Source organism: Bombina bombina, chromosome 5 (assembly GCF_027579735.1).
Source record: "Bombina bombina isolate aBomBom1 chromosome 5, aBomBom1.pri, whole genome shotgun sequence".
In the NCBI taxonomy this organism is placed as follows: Eukaryota; Metazoa; Chordata; class Amphibia; order Anura; family Bombinatoridae; genus Bombina; species Bombina bombina.
In genome coordinates, this window is record NC_069503.1 from 828,908,171 (window position 1) to 828,935,303 (window position 27,133).

Genomic DNA, 27,133 nt, shown 5'->3' on the forward strand with positions numbered 1-27,133 from the left:
GCCTGAAATAACTAATTGCGTCAACGAACGTAACTTTGCGCCCAAAAAATTTTGCGCCAAGAATTACGCAATAAACTTTAGCATTTTGCGCCCTCGCAAGCCTAATTCTGCCGGTGAATTTGAAAAAAGACAGACAATTGCAAAAAAGACTACACCCCAGTTAAGAAATAAATTTCTAAAAAATGCATTTCCCAGATATGAAACTGACAGTCTGCAAAAGGAAATATACTGAAACCTGAATCATGGCAAATATAAGTACAATACATATATTTAGAACTTTATATAAATACATAAAGTGCCAAACCATAGCTGAGAGTGTCTTAAGTAATGAAAATATACTTACCAAAAGACAACCATCCACATATAGCAGATAGCCAAACCAGTACTGAAACGGTTATCAGTAGAGGTAATGGAATATGAGAGTATATCGTCGATCTGAAAAGGGAGGTAGGAGATTAATCTCTACGACCGATAACAGAGAACCTATGAAATAGATCCCCATGAGGAAAACCATTGCATTCAATAGGTTATACTCCCTTCACATCCCTCTGACATTCACTGTACTCTGAGAAGAAACGGGCTTCAAAAATGCTGAGAAGCACATATCAACGTAGAAATCTTAGCACAAACTTACTTCACCACCTCCATAGGAGGAAAAGTTTGTAAAACTGAATTGTGGGTGTGGTGAGGGGTGTATTTATAGGCATTTTTGAGGTTTGGGAAACTTTGCCCCTCCTGGTAGGATTGTATATCCCATACGTCACTAGCTCATAGACTCTTGACAATTACATGAAAGAAACATATAATGCATGAAATGCAGAGCAACTCCAGGTGGAGTGTGAGAGGAAATGCAGGGCACTGCATGTGAGCTTCCACAGACTCCTAAACAGCAAACACCTTTGAAGGAGTAATTTCAGAAAAAAGTAAAAAAAAAATTGTATTAAAAATTGACACATAAAAAAAACGTTACTGTCTCTTTAAACTGTAAAAGTAACTTCTTATTTCAGTGTGCAGAAGCAAGCTAAATTAGCATGCCAATATAGCTGTTTATAGACATCGCCATGACATTAAAGAAGCAATGTCTTGTGCAGCTATTCCAGATGGGAATTGCAATGAACCGCAGGGCACTGCATGTGACTGTCTCTTTAAAATTTAAAAGTCATTTCTTATTTCTGTGTGCAGAAGCAAATAAATTAGTATGTCAACCTTGCTGTTCATAAACATTGCCATGACATTAAAGAAGCAATGTCTTGTGCAGCAATTCCAGATGGGAATTGCAAGGAACCGCAGGGCACTGCATGTGACTGTCTCTTTAAAATTTAAAAAGTATTTTCTTATTTCTGTGTGCAGAAGCAAGTACATTAGTATGTCAACATTGCTGTTCATAAACTTAGTTGCTAATAAAACTCAACATATAGCAAGTGACACTGGCTCTATAAAGTAAAAAAAAAATAAAAAAATAACATCCTTATTTTCCTAGGTCGAACATTGAAGATGTATGAGGGAATTACAGAACCCTATCAATATCTCAGCTTGTTCTGAAGGACGGTACTGAGGTGTCAGACAGCCTGCCTATACCAAAAAAACTGAGCACATAATAGCGCTGACTGATGCACAATCTTTAAGACAGAAAATCCTTTGTGTCTTCCGATAACCGGAAGTGACAGAAAGGAAGAGATTACTATACGGCGCCATCCTCCACTCCTAGCTTATACTCATAACTGACAGGAGGGAGGAAAGAAAACATTGGCCCGTTTTTTTTTTTTTTTTTTTTTACCAACTCCGCCCCTCGTGGGTGTCACCCAAGTAATCTCCAGGTCACCATTGTTTTCTCAGTAAAGGCGCTGGGAGCAAAGTCTAGACCTCACTGAAGTGAGTAAAGCTCCATCTCTAGTTAAAAGTTGTAACACTGCTGTAACACCGCATTTTCTGAAGCAGAGTGAAAATGGTGCGTAAATACTCTCCGCTCATTGTGGGCGTGGCTAAGAAAAAAATTCCCGGTCGGCACCAAAGTTACCAACCCGCAGGGAGAAGTATAATAGCAATAATACAAAAGCCCCAGTGACTGTTGCAACGCTGCCCGATAAATCCCAGGGCCTGCTGCTACACTGACTCCTCGCCCAAATGTCCTCTATGTCTAAGGGGAGACTATGCAATAACAATAAGGCGTGTCCCATGTACAAAGAAATAAAGTGTCTCCTTTATCTCGTCCCATGCACAAGTAAATAAAGAGTCTACTTTATCTCTGAGACTCCATTTCCATTAAGTCCCAGCACTGTCTACAACACTGTCCAAATGTCCCCTATGCCGAAGGGGAGACTATGTGATAAACATGAGGCTTGTGTATAAGTAAATAAAGAGTCTCCTTTATGTTTGAGACTCCTGAAGCCCCAGTGCCTGCTGCAAAACTGCCCAAATGTCCCCTATGTCTAAGGGGAAATTATGAAAGTAATAATGAGGCATATGTATAAAATAAATGAAGTGCCCTCCTTTATTTCTGAGACTTTCCAATTCCCCCAGAAAAAAAAAATCAGCACTTACCTCATTTTCTGCCTGGCAGCAAGGCAGATTCCAGGTTTAAGAGGTCCTATCCCTCCCATGGACCTGAGAATGAAGAGAAAGTCCTGAGTTAAAATCTCTCAGGTTTTCCAGAGGCAGGGCAGCATCAAAATATGGGAGGTGCAGTGAATTATGTCCCACAAGTTCCCATTGCTCTAAAGCCGCCAAAAGCTCTACTGTAGAGACTGATATGGACTACGGCTACACCCTAGCACAAAGCAGCACACTCTGGCACTACTTTAAAAATAATAAACTCTTGATTGAAGAATCTAATCTAACACCTAACTTTACCTCTTCCTATCACTAACGTAGGCAAAGAGAATGACTGGAGTGGGAGGGAGGGGAGGAGCTATTTAACAGCTCTGCTGTGGTGCTCTTTGCCTCCTCCTGCTGACCAGGAGGTGAATATCCCATTAGTACTTAAGATGATCCGTGGACTCATCGTGTCTTAAAAAAGAAACAGGTGTTGTCTCAAGAACACCTGATGCAACTTATCAAGGGCTTTTTCCAAGCAATAAGATAAGCCCTTGTTTCATTGCAAACATTTTCCAAGATGCAGCTTTAAACAAGGGCTTATCTTATTGCTTGGAAAATTTTTGTAATGAATTCACGGTACAACAGGACCTTTAGAGGTTTTTTTAGGAAATTGAAAATATATTTTTCTATGCAAAAAGATAACACGTATTTATTAAACACGAATGTGACGGTTCCCTAGTCACATACATGGACAATGTGTGACACAGTGCCATCTATTGGTTGCAAGCTCACCACCAAAATGGACACAGGAGAAGTAATGACTAATTTGCATATATTTGCATAGGCAAAAATACCAGCAGATAAATGTTATTTTTACTGTTTATAACTACCTGAATCCTCCATCCTGTTGGAAAAAGTTATATTCCCTTAGTATCTTGTTTTCTTTATGTTTTCCTATGTTTAATGGAGTGTGTGTCACCATAAGCTTACTGGTGTGTTTGTAAAAGCTAGTCCTGGGTAAAATAAAGCATTGAAGTAGTTCCTTCTGGAACAGGTAGTCCTGTCTGATTCTTTCAGTTATACCAGTTGCAGAGGTTCTGACCCTGCATTCTGGCTGCACTTTTCCCTGCAAGAATGACCTGCTACAGAGTAGTGATGGGAAGTTCGGTTCATTTAGATGAATCAGTTCATTTCGGACAGTTCGATTAACTGAACCGATTCATCAGTTCACTTGAGCATGTGATGCAGAGCTGCAGATTCTCTTACTGCAGACTCTCTGCCCGCTGATCCGATGTTTGAATCATGACTCATGATTCAGTGTCTGACAGTTCAGCTCCTCCTGAGTCCTCACAGGCAGCGTTGGCTCCTTCACAGATACATACAACATAGAACAGAGCATGCTGTATACTCTGTTCTATGTACTGTGTTGTATGTATTTTCCTAAGATATGCATATCTACTCTGTATGGCTTATAAATAAATATAAGGGTGAGACCTGCTGCTTCTCTAAGGGTTAATTTAAGGTGCATTTTGGGGTATATTTGAATCAGTGTACTGTTAACTGACTACTTTGCAATGAATCATTCAGTTAACAGTACACTGCTTCAAATATACCCCAAACTGCACCTTAAATTAACCCTTAGAGAAGCAGCAGGTCTCACCCTTATATTTATTTATAAGCCATACAGAGTTTGGGGCTGTTTAAACATTACTACTTTTAAAATACAATTTTATGGAGGAAACTAAGGTCATATTCTATTGTCACTTTTACTAAAGTTAATGAGATAATAGTAGTAATATTTAATCAGACCCAAACTCTGTATGGTTTATAAATATAAGGTTGAGACCTGCTACTTTTGTAAGGGTTAATTTAGGTGCAGTTAGGGGTATCTTTGAATCAGTGTACTGTTAACTGAATGATTCATTGCAAAGGAGTTAGTTAACAGTACACTGATTCGTTTGCAAACAGTTCACTTCTAGAGTGAGGATGTCCGATTCTGCTGTGTGATTCAATGCAAAGGAGGAGTTGGCAGAAGCAGAACTCACTCTAGGATCGTATTACCAGTGCTGCTGCAGACTCAGGAAGTGAACTGTTTGAAACGAATCAGTTCAGTCTGGTGAACTGATTCATACAGTTCACTGAAAAGATCCAGTTCAAATGAACGATTCGTTCATGAACTGGACATCACTAGAAGGGAGACCCCTAGCGGAGTACCGCTACAACGAACACTAAGGGTAATACCATAAAATGTAAAGATACAAAAGAATATGGCATATCCAAAAAAAAGCACTTTCACACCTTCTACCACTCATAGTGTAGCTACCTATATGAATTTAGTACAGAGAGAGGTTGACAACCTTTTTAAAAGGGAAAGGAAGAAGAAACTGGTAAAAAAAACAAAAAAGATAAGATAGCAATTGAAGCTTTAAGGAAAAACAAAGATTATTATAAAAGAGGCCGATAAAGGCGGAGCCATTGTTCTGGACAGATCAGATTACATTGAGGAGATTAATAGACAACTATCAGATAATCAGGTATATCAGGAATTGCCAAGGGATCCAACTACCCAGATCAATAAAGAAATTGAAAGCATTCTTAAATTAGCAGTACAAAAAGAAATAATAACGGAAAGTTTTAAAGATGCCCTGTATGTAACTGATCCAATTAAACCAGTATTATATGTATTACCAAAAATACATAAAGCAAAAGAAAAACCACCTGGATGCCCCATTGTGGCAGGGATAGGGTCTATTTTTTCATCTATTGCCATTTTTTTGGATAGAGTCTTACAGCCATTTATTAAAAAAAAAAACTATATCTTATGTTAAAGGGACACTGAACCCATTTTTTTTATTTCGTGATTCAGATAGAGCATGCAATTTTAAGCAACTTTCTAATTTACTCCTATTATCAATTTTTCTTCATTCCCTTGCTATCTTTATTTGAAAAAGAAGGCATCTACATTTTTTTGTGTTCAGTACTCTGGACAGTACTTTTTAATTGGTAGATGAATTTATCCACCAATCAGCAAGAACAACCCAGGTTGTTCACCAAAAATGGTCCGGCATCTAAACTTACATTCTTGCATTTCAAATAAAGAAAATGTGATAATAGGAGTAAATTAGAAAGTTGCTTAAAATGTCATGCTCTATCTGAATCACGAAAGAAAAAATTTGGGTTCAGTGTCCCTTTAAAGATACGAATGATTTTCTATCAAAATTGAAAGATCTTGGTTATATTGGGGAGAAATGTATATTATTCTCACTGGATGTCTCAAGCTTATATACTTCTATCAAACAAACAAGTGGCATTTCAGCAGTGGAAAATATTCTGAGATCTGAGAGTAATTACACTGAAGGGGAGATCTGTTTTCTGATTGAATTGCTCTCAATTATATTATATCATAATTATTTTTTGTTTATGGATACATATTACTTGCAAAAACAGGGGAATGCAATGGGCTCCAACGTCGCCCCCAAATACGTTAGCATTTTCATGAATAGCTTTGAGGAACACGTTGTATACACTCATAGCTTGTTCCAAGTCTATGGTGCCTCCTGGTGGAGGAACATAGATGATGTGTTTGGTGTGTGGGGGGGCGACGTTGGTAGCCTATTGTCTTTTGTCCAAGATTTGAACAATTCGGTCAGAGGTTTAAAGTTTACTCTGAATATGAGTGAGATTGGTATTGAATATTTGGACACATGTGTATGTTGAGGGTGGTTTTCTAAAAACAGAGCTCAACATAAAGAGCACAGACAGAAATAATTTGCTTCAATATGGAATTACTAATGACACAATACAAACTAAGAAGGACAAAAAACAGGAGTTAAATCAAATTGTCTTTGTTACCCAATTTAATAGACTTAGACAAAAAATAACTGGTATACTAAGAAAACACTGGCATATTTTGAGAGACTGCAATCCACAGGTAAATGAATTTAAAGTAAATCCGATGGTAGCTTATAGAAAGAACCAGATTATTAAGGACATGTTAGTTCATACTGACATAGGTAGCAGCACACAAAGCATGCAGAGAACAATAGGTCCAAAAAGAGGTGGGTGTTAACCATGTCTCAGCTGCAGTCATTGCAGCTCAATGATAAAAGGAGATTATTTCCATCACCCAATAAATGGGAAAAAGTCCCATATAAACAAATACCTAACTTGCAGGGCCACTTATTCCATTTATCTTATCAAATGCTTGTGTGGCTTAATTTATATTGGTGAGACCTGTAGAGAGGTAAGGGAGAGGATAACAGAACATAAGTCTAATATGAAACGTAACAACAAAGATGCTCCTCTCTATGGGTCATAATATTAGCCAACTAAGATTTCAAATTATAGAACAGGTGGATAGGCCAAGGAGAGGTGGGGATAGGGAACGCCTTTTGAAAATCAGAGAGATGTTCTGGATATATAAATTAGAAGCCCTCATACCTAAAGGTATGAATAGGGATTTTGATTGGAACCTGTTTCTTTAAATACAATTTGCCATTATTAACTTTGCCATTTTGTCAGTATAGATATACATTATTTTCCTTATTTGGGATAATCTTGCTAATACTGTGCAATATTCCTCTTTTTTAATGTATATGTGGGTTTTATGTTTTACAGTTTTAATTTTATGTAAAGATTATTTTCATGTGACCATCTAAAATATAAAATATAAGCATAGTTGGAATGTGTTATTACCTATGTCCACAAGATGTCACTATTGTGCAACTCGGTTGCTCACATGAAAATAGGTAACAGGTGAGGGTATATAAGGTCATTAATCTGTGTATTTTCAAGTGTACATGAATAAGGACCTATAGCAGGTCTGAAACATATTTCTTTTTCTATGGACCCTATGTGAAATAATAAAGGTCATTTTTAAATTCTGGAGGCTAGAATAACCTTTTTTGCTGTTTGGATGACCATTGGGACGTGGCAGGTCCTTTGTTCCGTGCCCCACAAGCCAAAGGACAGGTGTGCTGTTTTCCAAATCGTTTGGAGGAATTGATTATGCATCTCTCAGGTCTCAACAGCAAAAAGGGTGCTCTACTAAGTACTAAAGAAGCTTGCCATAAAGGTAATTGAATCATTTTGAGACTGCAGAATTTATTAAAAGTTGCATTTTCAGTTGAATTTGGGGAAACCACTTGAAGCATTCGATGTGTTGAGCTATTTAAATTGTTTTTGTTGGATTTGCTCATTGCAAAGAGCTGAACGTCTGTAAATATTGGGTTGAGTACACAGTGTTTTACATTACTGGTGAGCAATCTGAGCGTTAACATGAACTGCTGGGCAAATCTACGGTAGGAGGGTTACTAGACCTTCTTGTATGGATGTATTAAAAAAAATAATATTTTTAAAAAATGAACAAATAAAAGCATACTTACGTAAGGGGTTCTGTCCTTCACTAGCATAATATTCATACATGCCACTTTTAACCAATGTATCATAGTGTGGCAAAAAATTAATCTTCTCTTTTGTTGATGAAAGCAGTAATTGATCAGAAGACTTAAGGAGATATAAAGTGATGCCATCTTTAATTACAGCATCTAAATAACAAAATAAATAAATATTAAAGACAATGTGAACAGATTTGTATAGCTAATTAGAACGCAGGGGCTTTTTTTTTTTTTTACTCAACCTGTTTATTGAAAACTTTGCAAAAAAATAAATAAAAATCAGTAATTAGTACGTCTAGTGACACCGGCGTCACCAGAGTACTACTAAGAGGCGCCTAGGGCAGATATGATACAATATAAAATCCTAAATATAATACAATTTAGACAATTATTACCAAAAATGCTGTGGATGGTAAGATACTGTACAAAGATAAATATAGCAACAATATTTGGTAACAATATTTGGTAAAATGTTAGCCTGATGAAACAGTGTGTTACACTGAGAAACGCGTTGCTGTTGTTTTTATTGTTATTAAAAAAAATATATATTTTGGACTCTCTATCTGCTTCAGACTATACCTCTTCTTTTTTGGCTTTGGCCTAATACACCCATTTGGCACTTTCCCAAGCACTTTTGGACCCCTTGTTGGATCTTTGGGTGCCCAGATCCACATCCACTACATTATTCTGAGTATCCCTGGACTCTCCCTGGTGAGACGAGGACCTCCATCGGCTACACCTATCCACTGTGGTCTACCGGACGACGTGTGGTTCCGGACTGCGATTATTGCACTCTTTTGTGCGCCACAATCTGTGAGTAGGATTCTTTTGATCATATTGTTGCTTTGTTCTCTCATATGATCTGCACCATGTGGCACCCTCTATCTATTTTCTCCTAAATAAAAATCAGTAACATAATCATGAAATACAAAAAGTTGCTTTATCCGCCTATAGTTTCCGGATCGCAGGAAAACGGCAGTTAAGAAGCAGCGGTCGTTAAGACCGCTGCTCCTTAATTTGTCTGCCAGCTTCTAGGTGGCGGACTGCAATCATCCCAATCCGAAACAATCGGTATGATTGACACCTCCTGCTAGAGGCCAATTGGCCGCAAATGTGCAGGGGGCAGCATTGCACAAGCATTTCACACATCATAACTCAACCTCCACCACCCGCCCCCTACACCACACCCAAATCCCCCCCCCCCCACACAGACTATCTGGAGCCCCCTCACCACAGAGGACACCCCAGAATCATGATATCCATCCACTCCGGCGCAACCTCGGACCCATGCCCCCATCACATATTCAACAAAGCAAGCAACACCATCGCTCCTGAACTCCGCCGCACCATCAACTGCTCCATCAAAACCGGCACCTTCACGGATGTCTGGAAGCACGTGGAAATGAAACCCCTGCTGAAGAAACCCTCGGCAGACCCCACGGACCCGAATAACTACTGCCTCATCTCTCTACTCCCCTTCCCGGCCAAAGTCAGAGAAGTTCATCAACTTGCAACTTATTGACCACATTAAGGCCAACCACACCCTGGACCACTCCCAATCCGGGTTCATAAACAACCACAGCACTGAGACTGCCCTCCTTGCTGTCAAAGACGACATCCGCACCATGCTCGACAGAGGAGAAACCGCCGCCCTCATCCTCCTAGACCTCTAGGCAGCATTGTTTAGACTCTTGAGATCTGAAAAGTGGTCTGAAGGTTCCCTCCTTTTTTGGGAACCACAAACAGATTGGGATAAAAAACCCAGTCCCTGTACCTGAATTGGAACTGGAACAATCACTCCCAGGTCTGAGAGGTCTCCTACGCAGTGTAAGAATGTCTCCTCTTGTCTGATCTGCAGATAATCTTGAAAGCATAAACCTGCCTCTGGGAGGAAAACTTTTGATCTCAAACCCAAGCCTGAGCGAAGACGGAAAGTCTGCCCCCTACAAGATCCGATCCCGGATCGGGGGCATGTCCTTCATACGGTCATTGATTCAACAGCAGGTAATTGGATTTTTTCCTCTTTTTTTTTTTAAATTCTTTAAATTTCAAGAGATTATTTCCGTTAAGCCAGGTCCCAACAAGGTCGTCCCCTTGTAAGGAATCACTAAAAGCTTAGACTTAGAGCATACATCCATAGAACAAGGCTCTAACCAAAAGGCTCTGTGAGCTGGAACAGAGAAACCTGAAACCTATGCTCCCAGTTTGATAACTTGAAGGGAAGAATTTGAAATAAAGGAATTAGCCAATTTGAAAGCTTTTATCCTATCCTGGATTTTATCCAGGGGAGTTTCTGACTTAGTAGCATCAGACAACGCATCAAACCAATATGCCGTTGCACTAATGACAGTAGCAAAGTACACAACTGGTTGCCATTGTAAGCCCTGGTGTACATCCCTTTTCTAATTTTTGTCCATAGGACCTTTGAAAAACTGACTATCCTCTAAGGGTATAGTAGTTCTCTTAGCTAAGCTGGAAACTTACTCCTTCCACCCTAGGGAATGTTTGCCTAGCCTCCTTAGCTGAGTCGGCTATGGGAAACATCTTTTTAAATATAGGGAATGCGGTCCATTCCTTATAACTTACTGGACGCACTAGGATAGATTACACCGGTAGTGTCGGAGTCGCCCAGGATAGTTAAAACCTCCTTAAAGTAACAAATGGAGGTGTTCAAGCGAAAAACTGAAAGAAAAAAAACATAATTTATGCTTACCTGATAAATTCCTTTCTTCTGTAGTGTGATCAGTCCACGGGTCATCATTACGTCTGGGATATTACTCCTCCCCAACAGGAAGTGCAAGAGGATTCACCCAGCAGAGCTGCATATAGCTCCTCCCCTCTACGTCACTCCCAGTCATTCGACCAAGGACCAACGAGAAAGGAAAAGCCAAGGGTGAAGTGGTGACTGGAGTATAAATCAAAAAATATTTACCTGCCTTAAAAACAGGGCGGGCCGTGGACTGATCACACTACAGAAGAAAGGAATTTATCAGGTAAGCATAAATTATGTTTTCTTCTGTTAAGTGTGATCAGTCCACGGGTCATCATTACTTCTGGGATACCAATACCAAAGCAAAAGTACACGGATGACGGGAGGGATAGGCAGGCTCTTTATACAGAAGGAACCACTGCCTGAAGAACCTTTCTCCCAAAAATAGCCTCCGATGAAGCAAAAGTGTCAAATTTGTAAAATTTGGAAAAAGTATGAAGCGAAGACCAAGTTGCAGCCTTGCAAATCTGTTCAACAGAGGCCTCATTCTTGAAGGCCCAAGTGGAAGCCACAGCTCTAGTAGAATGAGCTGTAATTCTTTCAGGAGGCTGCTGTCCAGCAGTCTCATAAGCTAAACGAATTATGCTACGAAGCCAAAAAGAAAGAGAGGTAGCGGAAGCTTTTTGACCTCTCCTCTGCCCAGAGTAAATGACAAACAGAGAAGACGTTTGTCGAAATTCCTTAGTTGCCTGTAAGTAAAATTTTAGAGCACGGACTACATCCAGGTTGTGCAGTAGACGTTCCTTCTTTGAAGAAAGATTTGGGCATAAGGAAGGAACAACAATCTCTTGATTGATATTCCTGTTAGTAACTACCTTAGGTAAGAACCCAGGTTTAGTACGCAGGACTACCTTATCCGAATGAAAAATCAAATAAGGAGAATCACAATGTAAGGCTGATAATTCAGAGACTCTTCGAGCCGAGGAAATAGCCATTAAAAATAGAACTTTCCAAGATAACAACTTTATATCAATGGAATGAAGGGGTTCAAACGGAACGCCCTGTAAAACATTAAGAACAAGGTTTAAACTCCATGGTGGAGCAACAGTTTTAAACACAGGCTTAATTCTGGCCAAAGCCTGACAAAAAGCCTGGACGTCAGGAACTTCTGACAGACGTTTGTGTAACAGAATGGACAGAGCTGAGATCTGTCCCTTTAATGAACTAGCAGATAAACCCTTTTCTAAACCTTCTTGTAGAAAAGACAATATCCTAGGAATCCTAACCTTACTCCAAGAGTAACCTTTGGATTCACACCAATATAGGTATTTACGCCATATCTTATGGTAAATCTTTCTGGTAACAGGTTTCCTAGCCTGTATTAAGGTATCAATAACTGACTCAGAAAATCCACGTCTTGATAAAATCAAGCGTTCAATTTCCAAGCAGTCAGCTTCAGAGAAGTTAGATTTTGATGTTTGAAGGGACCCTGTATCAGAAGGTCCTGTTTCAGAGGTAGAGACCAAGGTGGACAGGATGACATGTCCACCAGGTCTGCATACCAAGTCCTGCGTGGCCACGCAGGTGCTATTAGAATCACTGATGCTCTCTCTTGTTTGATTCTGGCAATCAATCGAGGAAGCAACAGGAAGGGTGGAAACACGTAAGCCATCCTGAAGTCCCAAGGTGCTGTCAGAGCATCTATCAGGACTGCTCCTGGATCCCTGGATCTGGACCCGTAACGAGGAAGCTTGGCGTTCTGTCGAGACGCCATGAGATCTATCTCTGGTTTGCCCCAACGTCGAAGTATTTGGGCAAAGACCTCCGGATGAAGTTCCCACTCCCCCGGATGAAAAGTCTGACGACTTAAGAAATCCGCCTCCCAGTTCTCCACTCCCGGGATGTGGATTGCTGACAGGTGGCAAGAGTGAGACTCTGCCCAGCAAATTATCTTTGATACTTCCATCATAGCTAGGGAGCTTCTTGTCCCTCCCTGATGGTTGATGTAAGCTACAGTCGTGATGTTGTCCGACTGAAACCTGATGAACCCCCGAGTTGTCAACTGGGGCCAAGCCAGGAGGGCATTGAGAACTGCTCTCAATTCCAGAATGTTTATTGGCAGGAGACTCTCCTCCTGACTCCATTGTCCCTGAGCCTTCAGAGAATTCCAGACGGCACCCCAACCTAGAAGGCTGGCGTCTGTTGTTACAATTGTCCAGTCTGGTCTGCTGAATGGCATCCCCCTGGACAGATGTGGCCGAGAAAGCCACCATAGAAGAGAATTTCTGGTCTCTTGATCCAGATTCAGAGAAGGGGATAAGTCTGAGTAATCCCCATTCCACTGACTTAGCATGCACAGTTGCAGTGGTCTGAGGTGTAAGCGGGCAAAGGGTATTATGTCCATTGCCGCTACCATTAAGCCGATTACCTCCATGCATTGAGCCACTGACGGGTGTTGAATGGAATGAAGGGTGCGGCAAGCACTTTGAAGTCTTGTTAGCCTGTCCTCTGTCAGGTAAATCTTCATTTCTACAGAATCTATAAGAGTCCCCAGGAAGGGAACTCTTGTGAGTGGAACGAGTAAACTTTTCTTTTCCTTCACCTTCCATCCATGTGACCTTAGAAATGCCAGCACTAACTCTGTATGAGACTTGGCAGTTTGAAAGCTTGAAGCTTGTATCAGAATGTCGTCTAGGTATGGAGCTACCGAGATTCCCCGCGGTCCTAGTACCGCCAGAAGAGCACCCAGAACCTTTGTGAAGATTCTTGGAGCTGTAGCCAATCCGAATGGAAGAGCCACAAACTGGTAATGCCTGTCTAGGAAGGCAAACCTTAGGTACCGATAATGATCTTTGTGAATCGGTATGTGAAGGTAAGCATCTTTTAAATCTACAGTGGTCATGTATTGACCCTCTTGGATCATAGGTAAAATTGTCCGAATAGTCTCCATCTTGAACGATGGAGCTCTTAGGAATTTGTTTAGGATCTTTAAGTCCAGGATTGGTCTGAAAGTTCCCTCTTTTTTGGGAACCACAAACAGATTTGAGTAAAACCCCTGTCCCTGTTCCGATCGTGGAACTGGATGGATTACTCCCATTAACAAGAGCTCTTGTACGCAGCGTAGAAACGCCTCTTTCTTTGTCTGGATTGTTGACAATCTTGACAGATGAAATCTCTCTCTTGGAGGAGAGTATTTGAAGTCCAGAAGGTATCCCTGAGATATTATCTCTAGCGCCCAGGGATCCTGAACATCTCTTGCCCAAGCCTGGGCGAAGAGAGAAAGTCTGCCCCCCACTAGATCCGATCCCGGATCGGGGGCCCTCAATTCATGCTGTTTTAGGGGTAGCAGCAGGTTTCCTAGTCTGCTTGCCCTTGTTCCAGGACTGGTTAGGTTTCCAGCCTTGTCTGTAGCGAGCAACAGCTCCTTCCTGTTTTGGTGCAGAGGAAGTTGATGCTGCTCCTGCTTTGAAATTACGAAAGGAACGAAAATTAGACTGTCTAGTCTTGGCTTGGCTTTGTCCTGAGGCAGGGCATGGCCTTTACCTCCTGTAATGTCAGCGATAATCTCTTTCAACCCGGGCCCGAATAAGGTCTGCCCTTTGAAAGGTATATTAAGCAATTTAGACTTAGAAGTAACATCAGCTGACCAGGATTTTAGCCACAGCGCCCTGCGTGCCTGAATGGCGAATCCTGAATTTTTCGCCGTAAGTTTAGTAAGATGTACTACGGCCTCCGAAATTAATGAATTAGCTAGTTTAAGGACTCTAAGCCTGTCCGTAATGTCGTCCAGAGTAGCTGAACCAATGTTCTCTTCCAGAGACTCAATCCAGAATGCCGCTGCAGCCGTGATCGGCGCAATGCATGCAAGGGGTTGCAATATAAAACCTTGTTGAACAAACATTTTCTTAAGGTAACCCTCTAACTTTTTATCCATTGGATCTGAAAAAGCACAGCTATCCTCCACCGGGATAGTGGTACGCTTAGCTAAGGTAGAAACTGCTCCCTCCACCTTAGGGACCGTTTGCCATAAGTCCCTTGTGGTGGCGTCTATTGGAAACATTTTTCTAAATATCGGAGGGGGTGAGAACGGCACACCGGGTCTATCCCACTCCTTAGTAACAATTTCAGTAAGTCTCTTAGGTATAGGAAAAACCTCAGTACTCGTCGGTACCGCAAAATATTTATCCAACCTACACATTTTCTCTGGTATTGCAACTGTGTTACAATCATTCAGAGCCGCTAACACCTCCCCTAGTAATACACGGAGGTTTTCCAGTTTAAATTTAAAATTTGAAATATCTGAATCCAGTCTGTTTGGATCAGAACCGTCACCCACAGAATTAAGTTCTCCGTCCTCATGTTCTGCCACCTGTGACGCAGTGTCTGACATGGCCCTAATATTATCAGCGCACTCTGTTCTCACCCCAGAGTGATCACGCTTACCTCTTAGTTCTGGTAATTTAGCCAAAACCTCAGTCATAACAGTAGCCATATCCTGTAATGTGATTTGTAATGGCCGCCCAGATGTACTCGGCACTACAATATCACGCACCTCCCTCTGAGCGGGAGATGTAGGTACTGACACGTGAGGCGAGTTAGTCGGCATAACTCTCCCCTCGTTGTTTGGTGAAATTTGTTCAATTTGTACAGATTGCCTTTTATTTAAAGTAGCATCAATACAGTTAGTACATAAATTTCTATTGGGCTCCACTTTGGCATTGCAACAAATGACACAGGTATCATCCTCTGAATCAGACATGTTTAACACACTAGCAAATAAACTTGCAACTTGGAAATACAATTCAATTAGAATAATATTAAAATGTACTGTGCCTTTAAGAAGCACAGAAGATCTATGACAGTTGAAAATTAATAAATTGAAACAGTTATAGCCTCAATCCTTGTAAACAACTGTATAATCACCATAGTCCTCTCACACATCCTATCTAGTCGTTGGGTGCAAGAGAATGACTGGGAGTGACGTAGAGGGGAGGAGCTATATGCAGCTCTGCTGGGTGAATCCTCTTGCACTTCCTGTTGGGGAGGAGTAATATCCCAGAAGTAATGATGACCCGTGGACTGATCACACTTAACAGAAGAAAAAAAACCTCAGAATCAAATAAAGATATTATTTATCGGAGTCTGAGAATTCTCTCTCAGATAATCCCGAAGTATCTTCCTCTTACAGGTAACAGGGAAGAACCATTCGGAATAGCACTACTGCATCAATCACCCTAAATGATTGAAAATAACTCCTCTAGTAATGTTTTCTTCCACTTGGGAAAAACATATAATGCATAAAATGTAGAGTAACTCCGGGTGGAGTGTGAAAGGAAGCGCAGGGCACTGCTTGTGGGCCATAAACATTTTGTGGGACACTATAGGAGAAATTTGTGGCATAGATTGACCATTGTTAACAGACTCCTAACCAGCAAATGTGGTAGAAGGAGTAGGGCACTGCATGTAGGGGCGGTAAACTCTGGGACGTTTTAAGAACAAATCTGCTATATATATATATTGAGCATTGTCATTAGATTCCTGAACAGCATCTTCATTAGAAAATGCTGGCTCAGAATAAAGCGTAAAGTTCCCTCAAACCATGAGGAACAGAAAAAAAGATTGGTGGCTCCACATTAGTATTAAATCATATTGCGCAAGAGACACTTGTAAGAGCTCTAGGTCCATATTTAACATTAAAATGAAACAATTTAACCATCCAAAGATACATTTGTATTAGGAATGCAGAAAAAACTAAAAATGTTACTCTTTAAATAATAAAGCTGTAACTTTTTTACTGTGACAACGTCTAAGCATTATAGTAATAATTGGCTTAAAAATGAGCGTAGAAACATCCCTACACCTCAGCAGCCCTTCTGCTGAGGTGCCTATGTCCTCTGTGTAGGAATCGAGTTGAAACTATGATTCTTTGTTCAAACAAAACTCCGGGGTAGATACGTAGGAAATCTCTCTAGGAGAATATGCGCAGCGGAGATATGCGCATGCGTAGAAGCAATATTTCCTGAAGTGGAGTGAAAATGGCGTGTAAATACTATCCGCCCATCGTGGGCGTGGCTAAGAAAAATCTCTCGGCCGGCTCCAGTTACAAATCCACCGGTAGATGTGGAACCACCGATTATAGTAATAATACAATAAGCTCCAGTGTCTGTTGCAACGCTGCCCGATAAATCCCAGGGCCTGCTGCCACACTGCCCAAATGTCCCCTATGTCTAAGGGGAGACTATGCGATAACAATAAGGCTTGTCCTATGTACAAATAAATAAAGTGTTTCCTTTATCTCTGAGACTCCATTATCTTTAAGCCCCAGTGCTTGCTACAACACTGCCCAAATGTCCCCTATGCCTAAGGGGAGACTATGCGATAATCATGAGGCTCGTCCCATGTATAAGTAAATAAAGAGTCTACTTTATCTCTGAGACTCCATTTCCATTAAGCCCCAGTGCCTGCTGCAACACTGTCCAAATGTCCCTTATGTCTAAGGGGAAACTATGAAAGTAATAATGAGGCTTATGTACAAAATAAATGAAGTGCCCTCCTTTATTTCTGAGACTTTCCAATTCCCCAGAAAAAAAGTCAGCACTTACCTCATATGCTGCCTGGCAGCAAGGCAGATTCCAGGTTTGAGAGGTTCTATCCCTCCCATGGACCTGTGAACGAAGAGAAAAGCCCGAGTTAGAATCTCTCAGGTTTTCTAGAGGTAGGACAGCATCAAAATATGGGAGGCGCAGTGAGAATTATGTCCCACAAGTTCCCATTGCTCTAAAGCCACCAAAGCCCTACTGAAGAGACTGATATGGACTACAGCTACACCCTAGAACAAAGCAGCACAATCATGCACTACTTTAAAAATAATAAACTCTTGATTGAAGAATCTAATCTAACACCTCACTTTACCTCTTCCTATCACTAACGTAGGCAAAGAGAATGACTGGAGTGGGAGGGAAAGGAGGAGCTATTTAACAGCTCTGCTGTGGTGCTCTTTGCCTCCTCCTGCTGACCAGGAGGTGAATATCCCATTAGTAATTAAGATGATCCGTGGACTCATCGTGTCTTAAAAAAGAAATGGCTTCAGCCAAACACTAACCATGAGTGAAAGAAAAGTTTTTGTGTTATCATTCATATTCTCTGAAAAATGGCCAAGAAATCATAAATTCTGCCAGGGTATGTAAACTTATGAGCACAACTGTACACACATATATACACATATATACATATACATACATACATACATACATGTATGCATGCATCTCTAAAGCCCTTTGGCAGCTTTTTTTTTTCCTCTAACACCGAGAGCTCATACCTTTAAGACCTTATAACTTGTGTGCTATATGTTTGGGGGTTTTTTAATATAATTTTTAGACCGTGTTATTATGTGTAACTGTACTTTGTAATGTATTTTTGATGTGTTTTGTGCAACTTTTTATTTTCACCAAACAGTTAACCACAGCTCTAAAATCGAGGGAATGATTCTAGCGTAAATCACGATTATGCTCACATTTACTTTGAACGTGTAATACAAGCGGTAAGCCCCGATAAATGCAAAACCTTGCGATATATCCCTTACCGCTATGGCACAAAGGATTGTGCTTCACTTGTAATCTAGCGCTATATAGGCTATTCATTGTAGCGATTACCCTACCATCTCCCTTATCCCTCTCAAACACTTATTTCCTCTCCCCTCCAACTGCTGAACACCATGTTAAGTATTAGCGGCTATTCTGCAAGTATTTAGTTAGGGGAGATATTTTTTATTTTACTTATCCCCCATTTTCTGTAGTGTAGAGATTCCTCCCCACCACAGCTTATTTAAAATAAAATAAAAAAAATCTATATATTCCCTGCTCACCCTCCCCAATTTCCCCCTAAACATTATTACAATTTTGTTCCCTGTAGTGTAGAGAAATGACACTCCCTATGCCCTGCCAAACATTCTGTAGTGTAGATATATATATATATATATATATATATATATATATATATATATATATATATATATAGTGAATCTCTGCCCATCCTCCCCCTTACCAAAGTTATAATTAATTCTGTAATGTAGGAAACTGTCCCTCCCTAAAGCCAAACATTCTGCACCCCCCTCCAATCCCACCCTTCCAAACCAAGGCAGTATCTCATACAGGTAGCGACATTGCCTGTATTGGATCTGCCTTCATCTGGTAACTGAGCACTGTCAGTGCTCCCTTACCATATGATGGCAGATGCCTTCTATCCGCTGGTTGCGTCTGACGTTGTCAAAGCTGACAATGGGACTGCAACTTTGCGCAGTGTTGAAAGTAGATACTACATCAACACAGTATGCTGGGTAAAGTACTATGTGATGTAGTACCTACATCCATTTGGAGTAAGGGGTTAAAAAAAAATAGATTGCTAAGAATGCAGGGCCTTTTTATTTAGTTTTTATTTTACTTTTTTTTTTTTTTTTTTTTTAAACGAACTAGAAATAAAATAAAAAATTGTTGCTTTATACCATCTTACAATCTACTCAAATATAAGTAGCAATGTGATATTTAAACCTAAAATACTAGATATGGATTTAAACTAAAAAAATATTTTCATTTCAAACAGTGGCAACAACTGATGTTGACCATATATGCATGCTCCTATATTCACTAAGCTTAATTTAAAAACCAAATATAAAAAACAACTGCACCAAAAATTACCCAATATATAAAAAAAATAAAAAAAAACATAATTTATGTAAGAACTTACCTGATAAATTCATTTCTTTCATATTGGCAAGAGTCCATGAGCTAGTGACATATGGGATATACAATCCTACCAGGAGGGGCAAAGTTTCCCAAACCTCAAAATGCCTATAAATACACCCCTCTCCACACCCACAATTCAGTTTAACGAATAGCCAAGCAGTGGGGTGATAAAGAAAGGAGTAGAAAGCATCAACAAAGGAAATTTGGAAACAATTGTGCTTTATACAAAAAATCATAACCACCATAAAAAGGGTGGGCCTCATGGACTCTTGCCAATATGAAAGAAATTAATTTATCAGGTAAGTTCTTACAAAAATTATGTTTTCTTTCATGTAATTGGCAAGAGTCCATGAGCTAGTGACATATGGGATATCAATACCCAAGATGTGGAGTCTTCCACTCAAGAGTCACTAGAGATGGAGGGAATAAAAATAAAAACAGCCATATTTTGCTGAAAAAATTAATCCACAACCCAAAAAAATAAGTTTATTTTCATTTTTGAAAGAAAAAAAAACTTAAATCTAATAGCAGAAGAATCAAACTGAAACAGCTGCCTGAAGAACTTTTCTACCAAAAACTGCTTCTGAAGAAGCAAATACATCAAAACGGTAGAATTTAGTAAATGTAAGCAAAGAGGACCAAGTCGCCGCTTTGCAAATCTGATCAACTGAAGCTTCATTCTTAAAAGCCCACGAAGTGGAGACTGATCTAGTAGAATGAGCTGTAATTCTCTGAGGCGGGCCTGACCCGACTTCCAAATAAGCTTGATGAATCAAAAGTTTCAACCAAGAAGCCAAGGAAATAGCAGAAGCCTTCTGACCTTTCCTAGGACCAGAAAATAAAACAAATAGACTGGAAGTCTTCCTGAAATCTTTAGTAGCTTCCACATAATATTTCAAAGCTCTTACCACATCCAAATAATTTAAGGATCTCTCCAAAGAATTCTTAGGATTAGGACACAAGGAAGAGACAACAATTTCTCTACTAATGTTGTTAGAATTCACAACCTTAGGTAAAAATTGAAAAGAAGTCCGCAAAACTGCCTTATCCTGATGAAAAATCAGAAAAGGAGACTCACAAGAAAGAGCAGATAGCTCAGAAACTCTTCTAGCAGAAGAGATAGCCAAAAGGAACAACACTTTCCAAGAAAGTAGTTTAATGTCCAAAGAATGCATAGGCTCAAATGGAGGAGCCTGTAAAGCCTTCAGAACCAAATTAAGACTACAAGGAGGAGAAATTGATTTAATGACAGGCTTAATACAAACTAAAGCCTGTACAAAACAGTGAATATCAGGAAGTATAGCAATCTTTCTGTGAAATAAAACAGAAAGAGCAGAGATTTGTCCTTTCAAGGAACTTGCAGACAAACCCTTATCCAAACCATCCTGAAGGAACTGTAAAATTCTAGGAATTCTAAAAGAATGCCAGGAGAATTTATGAGAAGAACACCATGAAATGTAAGTCTTCCAAACTCTATAATAAATCTTCCTAGAGACAGATTTACGAGCTTGTAACATAGTATTAATCACTGAGTCAGAGAAACCTCTATGACTTAGAACTAAGCATTCAATTTCCATACCTTCAAATTTAATGATTTGAGATCCTGATGGAAAAACGGACCTTGAGATAGTAGGTCCGGCCGTAACGGAAGTGGCCAAGGCGGGCAACTGGACGTCTGAACCAGATCCGCATACCAAAACCTGTGTGGCCATGCTGGAGCCACCAGCAACACAAAAGACTGTTCCATGATGATTTTGGAGATCACTCTTGGAAGGAGAACTAGAGGCGGGAAGATGTAAGCAGGTTGATAACACCAAGGAAGTGTCAGCGCATCCACTGCTTCCGCCTGAACATCCCTGGACCTGGACAGGTATCTATAAAGTTTCTTGTTTAGATGAGAGGCCATGAGATCTCTCTCTGGAAGCCCCCACATCTGAACAATCTGAGAAAACACATCTGGATGGAGAGACCACTCCCCTGGATGTAAAGTCTGGCGGCTGAGATAATCTGCCTCCCAATTGTCTACGCCTGGGATATGCACCGCAGAGATTAGACAGGAGCTGGATTCCGCCCAGGCAAGTATCCGAGATACTTCTTTCATAGCTTGGGGACTGAGTCCCACCCTGATGATTGACATAAGCCACAGTTGTGATATTGTCTGTCTGAAAACAAATGAACGGTTCTCTCTTTAGCAGAGGCCAGAACTGAAGAGCCCTGAGAATTGCACAGAGTTCTAAAATATTTATTGGTAATCTCGCCTCTTGAGATTTCCAAACCCCTTGTGCTGTCAGAGATCCCCAAACAGCTCCCCAACCTGAAAGACTTGCATCTGTTGTGATCACAGTCCAGGTTGGGCGAACAAAAGAAGCCCCTTGAACCAAACGATGGTGATCTATCCACCATGTCAGAGAGTGTCATACATTGGGATTCAAGGATATTAATTGTGATATCTTTGTATAATCCCTGCACCATTCAGCATACAAAGCTGTAGAGGTCTCATGTGAAAACGAGCAAAGGGGATCGCGTCCGATGCTGCAGTCATGAGACCTAAAACTTCCATGCACATAGCCACTGAAGGGAATGACTGAGACTGAAGGAGCCGGCATGCTGCGACCAATTTTAAACGTCTCTTGTCTGTTAGAGACAGAGTCATGGACACTGAATCTATCTGGAAGCCTAAAAAGGTGACCATTGTCTGAGGAATCAAGAAACTTTTTGGTAAATTGATCCTCCAACCATGTTTCCGAAGAAACAACACAAGTTGATTCGTGTGAGATTCTGCAGTATGTAAAGACTGTGCTAGTACCAAGATATCGTCCAAATAAGGAAACACTGCAATACTCTGTTCTCTGATTACAGATAGTAGGGCACCCAGAACCTTTGAAAAGATTCTTGGAGCTGTTGCTAGGCCAAATGGAAGAGCAACAAATTGGTAATGCTTGTCTAGAAAAGAGAATCTCAGAAACTGAAAGTGTTCTGGATGAATCGGAATATGAAGGTATGCATCCTGCAAGTCTATTGTGGACATATAATGTCCTCGCTGAACAAAAGGCAGAATAGTCCTTATAGTCACCATCTTGAAAGTTGGTACTCTTACATAACGATTTAAAATTTTTAGATCCAGAACTGGTCTGAACAAATTTTCTTTCTTTGGTACAATGAATAGGTTTGAATAAAACCCCAAACCTTGTTCCTGAGGAGGAACTGGCATGATTACCCCTGAAGACTCCAGGTCTGAAACACACTTCAGAAAAGCCAGAGCTTTTACTGGATTTACAGGGATGCGTGAGAGAAAAAATCTTCTCTCAGGAGGTCTTACTTTGAATCCTATCTGATACCCTTGAGAGACAATGCTCTGAATCCAATGATTTTGGACAGATTTTATCCAAAAATCCTTGAAAAACCTTAATCTGCCCCCTACCAGCTGAGCTGGCATGAGGGCCGCACCTTCATGCGGATTTAGGGGCTCACTTTGGTTTCCTAAATGGCTTGGATTTATTCCAATTTGAAGAAGGCTTCCAATTGGAAGAAGATTCCTTGGGGGAAGGATTGAGTTTTTGTTCTTTATTCTGATGAAAGGAACAAAAACGGTTAGAAGCCTTAGATTTACCCTTAGGTTTTTTATCCTGAGGCAAAAAAACTCCTTTTCCCCCAGTGATAGTTGAAATAATAGAAACCAACTGAGAACCAAATAAATTATTACCTTGGAAAGAAAGAGATAGTAATCTAGATTTAGATGTCATATCAGCATTCCAAGATTTAAGCCACAAAGCTCTTCTAGCTAAAACAGCTAAAGACATGGATCTAACATCAATTTTGATAATATCAAAAATGGCATCACAAATAAAATGTTTAGCATGTTGCAGTAAGCGAACAACGCTAGATATGTCAGAATCCAATTTGTGTTGCGCTAAATTTTCCAACCAGAAAGTCGATGCAGCCGCAACATCAGCCAAAGACATAACAGGTCTGAGAAGATGACCTGAATATAAATAGGCCTTCCTTAGATAAGATTCAAGCTTCCTATCTAAAGGATCCTTAAAGGAAGTGCTATCTTCCATAGGAATAGTGGTACGTTTAGCAAGAGTAGAAATAGCCCCATCAACTTTGGGGATTTTTTCCCAAAACTCTATAGATTTTGCTAGTAAAGGATACAATTTTTTAAACCTTGAAGAAGGAATAAAAGAAGTACTTGGCTTATTCCATTCCCTAGAAATCATATCAGAAATAGCCTCAGGAATGGGAAAAACCCCTGGGGAAACAGCATTTAAACGTTTATTAGACTGAACGTCAATAGGACTGGTTACCTCAATATCCAAAGTAATTAACACTTCTTTTAATAAAGAACGCATATACTCTATTTTAAATAAATAAGTAGATTTGTCAGTGTCAACGTCTGAGGAAGGATCTTCTGTTTCAGATAGATCCTCATCAGAAGAGGATGAATTATTATGTTGTTGGTCATTTGAAATTTCATCAGCTAAATGAGAAGTTTTAAAAGACCTTTTACGTTTATTAGAAGGTGGAAATGCAGACAAAGCCAACATAATAGAATCAGAAACAAATTCTTTAAAATTTACAGGTATATCATGCACATTAGAAGTTGAAGGAACTGCAACTGGCAATGTACTATTACTGATGGAAACACTATCTGCATGTAAAAGTTTATCATGACAACTATTACAAATGACATTTGGTGGAATAATTTCTACAACTTTACAACAAATGCACTTAGGTTTGGTAGAACCGATGTCAGGCAGCAATGTTCCAGCAGAAACTTCTGAGGCAGGATCAGATTGGGACATCTTGCACAACGTAAGAGAAAAAACAACATATAAAGCAAAATAATCTATTTCCTTATATGACAGTTTCAGGAATGGGAAAAAATGCAATAGCATAGGCCTCTGAAAGCAAAAAGCAAGAGGCAAACAAACAAGGGGTATTGAAATAATGAAAAAAATTTGGCGCCAAGTATGACGCACAGCGTAACGTAAAGTCTTTTTTGGCGCCAAAAATGACCGGAAATGACATACTTGCGTCACTAATGACGCCGCCGTGTGAAATGTCTCGGCGTCACGTATGACGCCGGAAATGACGAAGTTGCGTCATAAACGTACTTTTTCGCGCCAAAAAATTTTTCGCGCCAAGAATGACGCAATAAAGTTTAGCATTTGACGCACCTGCGGGCCTAATATCCGCAATCACAAGAAGTAGTCAATTGAAAAAAATGTTTACATTCCCAAATATGAAACTGACAGTCTGCAGAAGGAAATACATGAACCTGACTCATGGCAAATATAAGTACAATACATATATTTAGAACTTTATATAAATGCATAAAGTGCCAAACCATAGCTGAGAGTGTCTTAAGTAATGAAAACATACTTACCAAAAGACACCCATCCACATATAGCAGATAGCCAAACCAGTACTAAAACAGTTATTAGTAGAGGTAATGGTAAATTGAGAGTATATCGTCGATCTGAAAAGGGAGGTAGGAGATGAATCTCTACGACCGATAAAAGAGAACCTATGAAATAGACCCCAGTTAGGGAAAACATTGTATTCAAATAAGTGATACTCCCTTCACGTCCCTCTGACATTCGCTGTACTCTGAGAGGAATCGGGCTTCAACAATGCTGAGAAGCGCATATCAACGTAGAAATCTTAGCACAAACTTACTTCACCACCTCCATAGGAAGCAAAGTTTGTAAAACTGAATTGTGGGTGTGGTGAGGGGTGTATTTATAGGCATTTTGAGGTTTGGGAAACTTTGCCCCTCCTGGTAGGATTGTATATCCCATATGCCACTAGCTCATGGACTCTTGCCAATTACATGAAAGAAATTTATGTGTTATGTTCAAATGTTCTATAACATTACTCAAGATGACCATTTTTTTATTTAAATACTTACTAAAGTTTGTATCTGTGATCGTCTTCCTATTTGTTGTAGTAAGAACAAATTGCTCATCTGAGTTAATGCCAAATACCTACATGAAAAAAAAAGTGCAAATGAGTTACTGTAGTGGCCAAGAAGCATCTCTCTGTGTTTACCAACATTGTCAAAGTCACTGTTTGTATCAGGTATACTGTTCCACACAATAGCATACAGCTCAATATTAAAACTATGAAGGCAAAAAAAAAAAAAAGAAGTATGCTTAACGGATAAAGTAATGGGTTTTTTTTTTTTTTGTTTTTTTTTTATAGGATTAAAAAGATCAGTCCTACAGAAGAAGGAATAACACCCCACACAGCACAGCTTTAATTCCTCCCACTTTCACATGATTCCTTGATCATACATATGGCCAATAGAAAGGAGAAAATAAAAGAAGGTAAGGAAAAGCAATGTAAAGTGCAAACTGGCACTGCCTCCAACTTTTTTTAAAAAACAAGGGTGGGTCTCAAAAGAAATTGTATCGGGTAAACATAAATTTTGTTTTCTTTCATAAGTAGGTGAGAGTCCACAAGCCATCACATGTGGGGATCCTATACGCAAGCTGTGAAGTACACAAGGCCACAATGAAATAGGGTGGGAACAAAGTTAAAGGGACAGTCTAGTCAAAATTAAACTTTCATGATTCAGATGGGGCATGCAATAAAAAAAAAAGTACTGCCATCATCAAATTTGCTTTGTTCTCTAGGTATCATTTGTTGAAAGCTAAACATAGGTAGGCTCATATGCTAATTTATAAGCCCTTGAAGGCCGCCTCTTATCAGTTTTTCACAGCTAGACAGCGCTAGTTCCAGTGTGCCATAAAGATAAAATTGTGCTCACGCCCATGGAGTTATTTATAAATCAGCACTGATTGGCTAAAATGCAAGTCTGTCAAAAGAACTGAGATAAGGGGGCAGTCTGCAGAGGCTTACATACAAGGCAATCACAGAGGTAAAATCTGTATTAATATAACATTGTTTTGGGGAATATGTAATAAAAATGGATCAGCTATCTTTTTAAACCAACATTTTCATGTAGACTATCCTTTTAAGGCAGGCAGAGGTACTAAACAGGCACTGCGGCTTGCAGAACTTTCCTACCAAAAACAGCCTCAGAAGAGCAAACGTTTCAAAATGGTAGAATTTTGTAAAAAAAGAACAAAAAAAGCAAGTTTAAAACAAAACATTTAAATATAACTTTATAACTTTGCAACCACCTTATGCAACAAACAGTTTATATCTCCCTTAGTACTCAAACTCTTAACTTACACAGATAACTTACTTGAACAAGTTAACAGATTGCAGCAAGCCCTTTCTAAGCTGTCAGAAGAATGACCCTAATAACAGACCCTCTGGCACCTGAAGGTCAGTTGCATCCATATACGCTATCAAAAGAACAACTTAGAAATTCCTCTCTGTCAGAGAGAGCTGGTTTGAAGTTTTATTTGCTTAATTGTTATTAGTCCTTTCACAAGTCCCTGCATTTGAACTAGGATAATGAGATGGGTTCTGTATGAATATTTGTAGGGTTCAAATAAGGATATCATTTCCTTTCAGCTACAACCCTAATTCCAAAAAAGTCGGGACAGTATGGAAAATGCAAAAAAACAAAGTCATTTGAAAATTCAATTCAGCCTGTACTATATTGAAAACACATTATTTGATGTTTTACTTTGTGAATTTAATATATTTTTTAAAATATACACTCATTTCAGATGTGATGACTGCAACATACTGTTTACCACTGTGTAACATCACCTTTTCTTTTAATAACACTTATTAAGCGTTTGGGCACTGAATACACCAGATGGTTAAGT

General features: G+C 39.7%; 1 protein-coding gene across 1 annotated transcript in view; it reads right to left on the reverse strand.

Moving 5' to 3' along the window:
• The window catches only part of SMCHD1 (structural maintenance of chromosomes flexible hinge domain containing 1), a 1,770,687-nt gene that overhangs the window by 1,671,679 nt on the left and 71,875 nt on the right, over window positions 1–27,133 (reverse strand). Inside the window, exons 2-3 of the mRNA XM_053715865.1 lie at window positions 25,297–25,372; window positions 7,920–8,081 (exon numbers count right to left, since the gene is read on the reverse strand). Of these exons, the coding sequence (XP_053571840.1) occupies window positions 7,920–8,081; window positions 25,297–25,372 (238 nt within the window). The remainder of the gene's footprint in view (window positions 1–7,919; window positions 8,082–25,296; window positions 25,373–27,133) is intronic.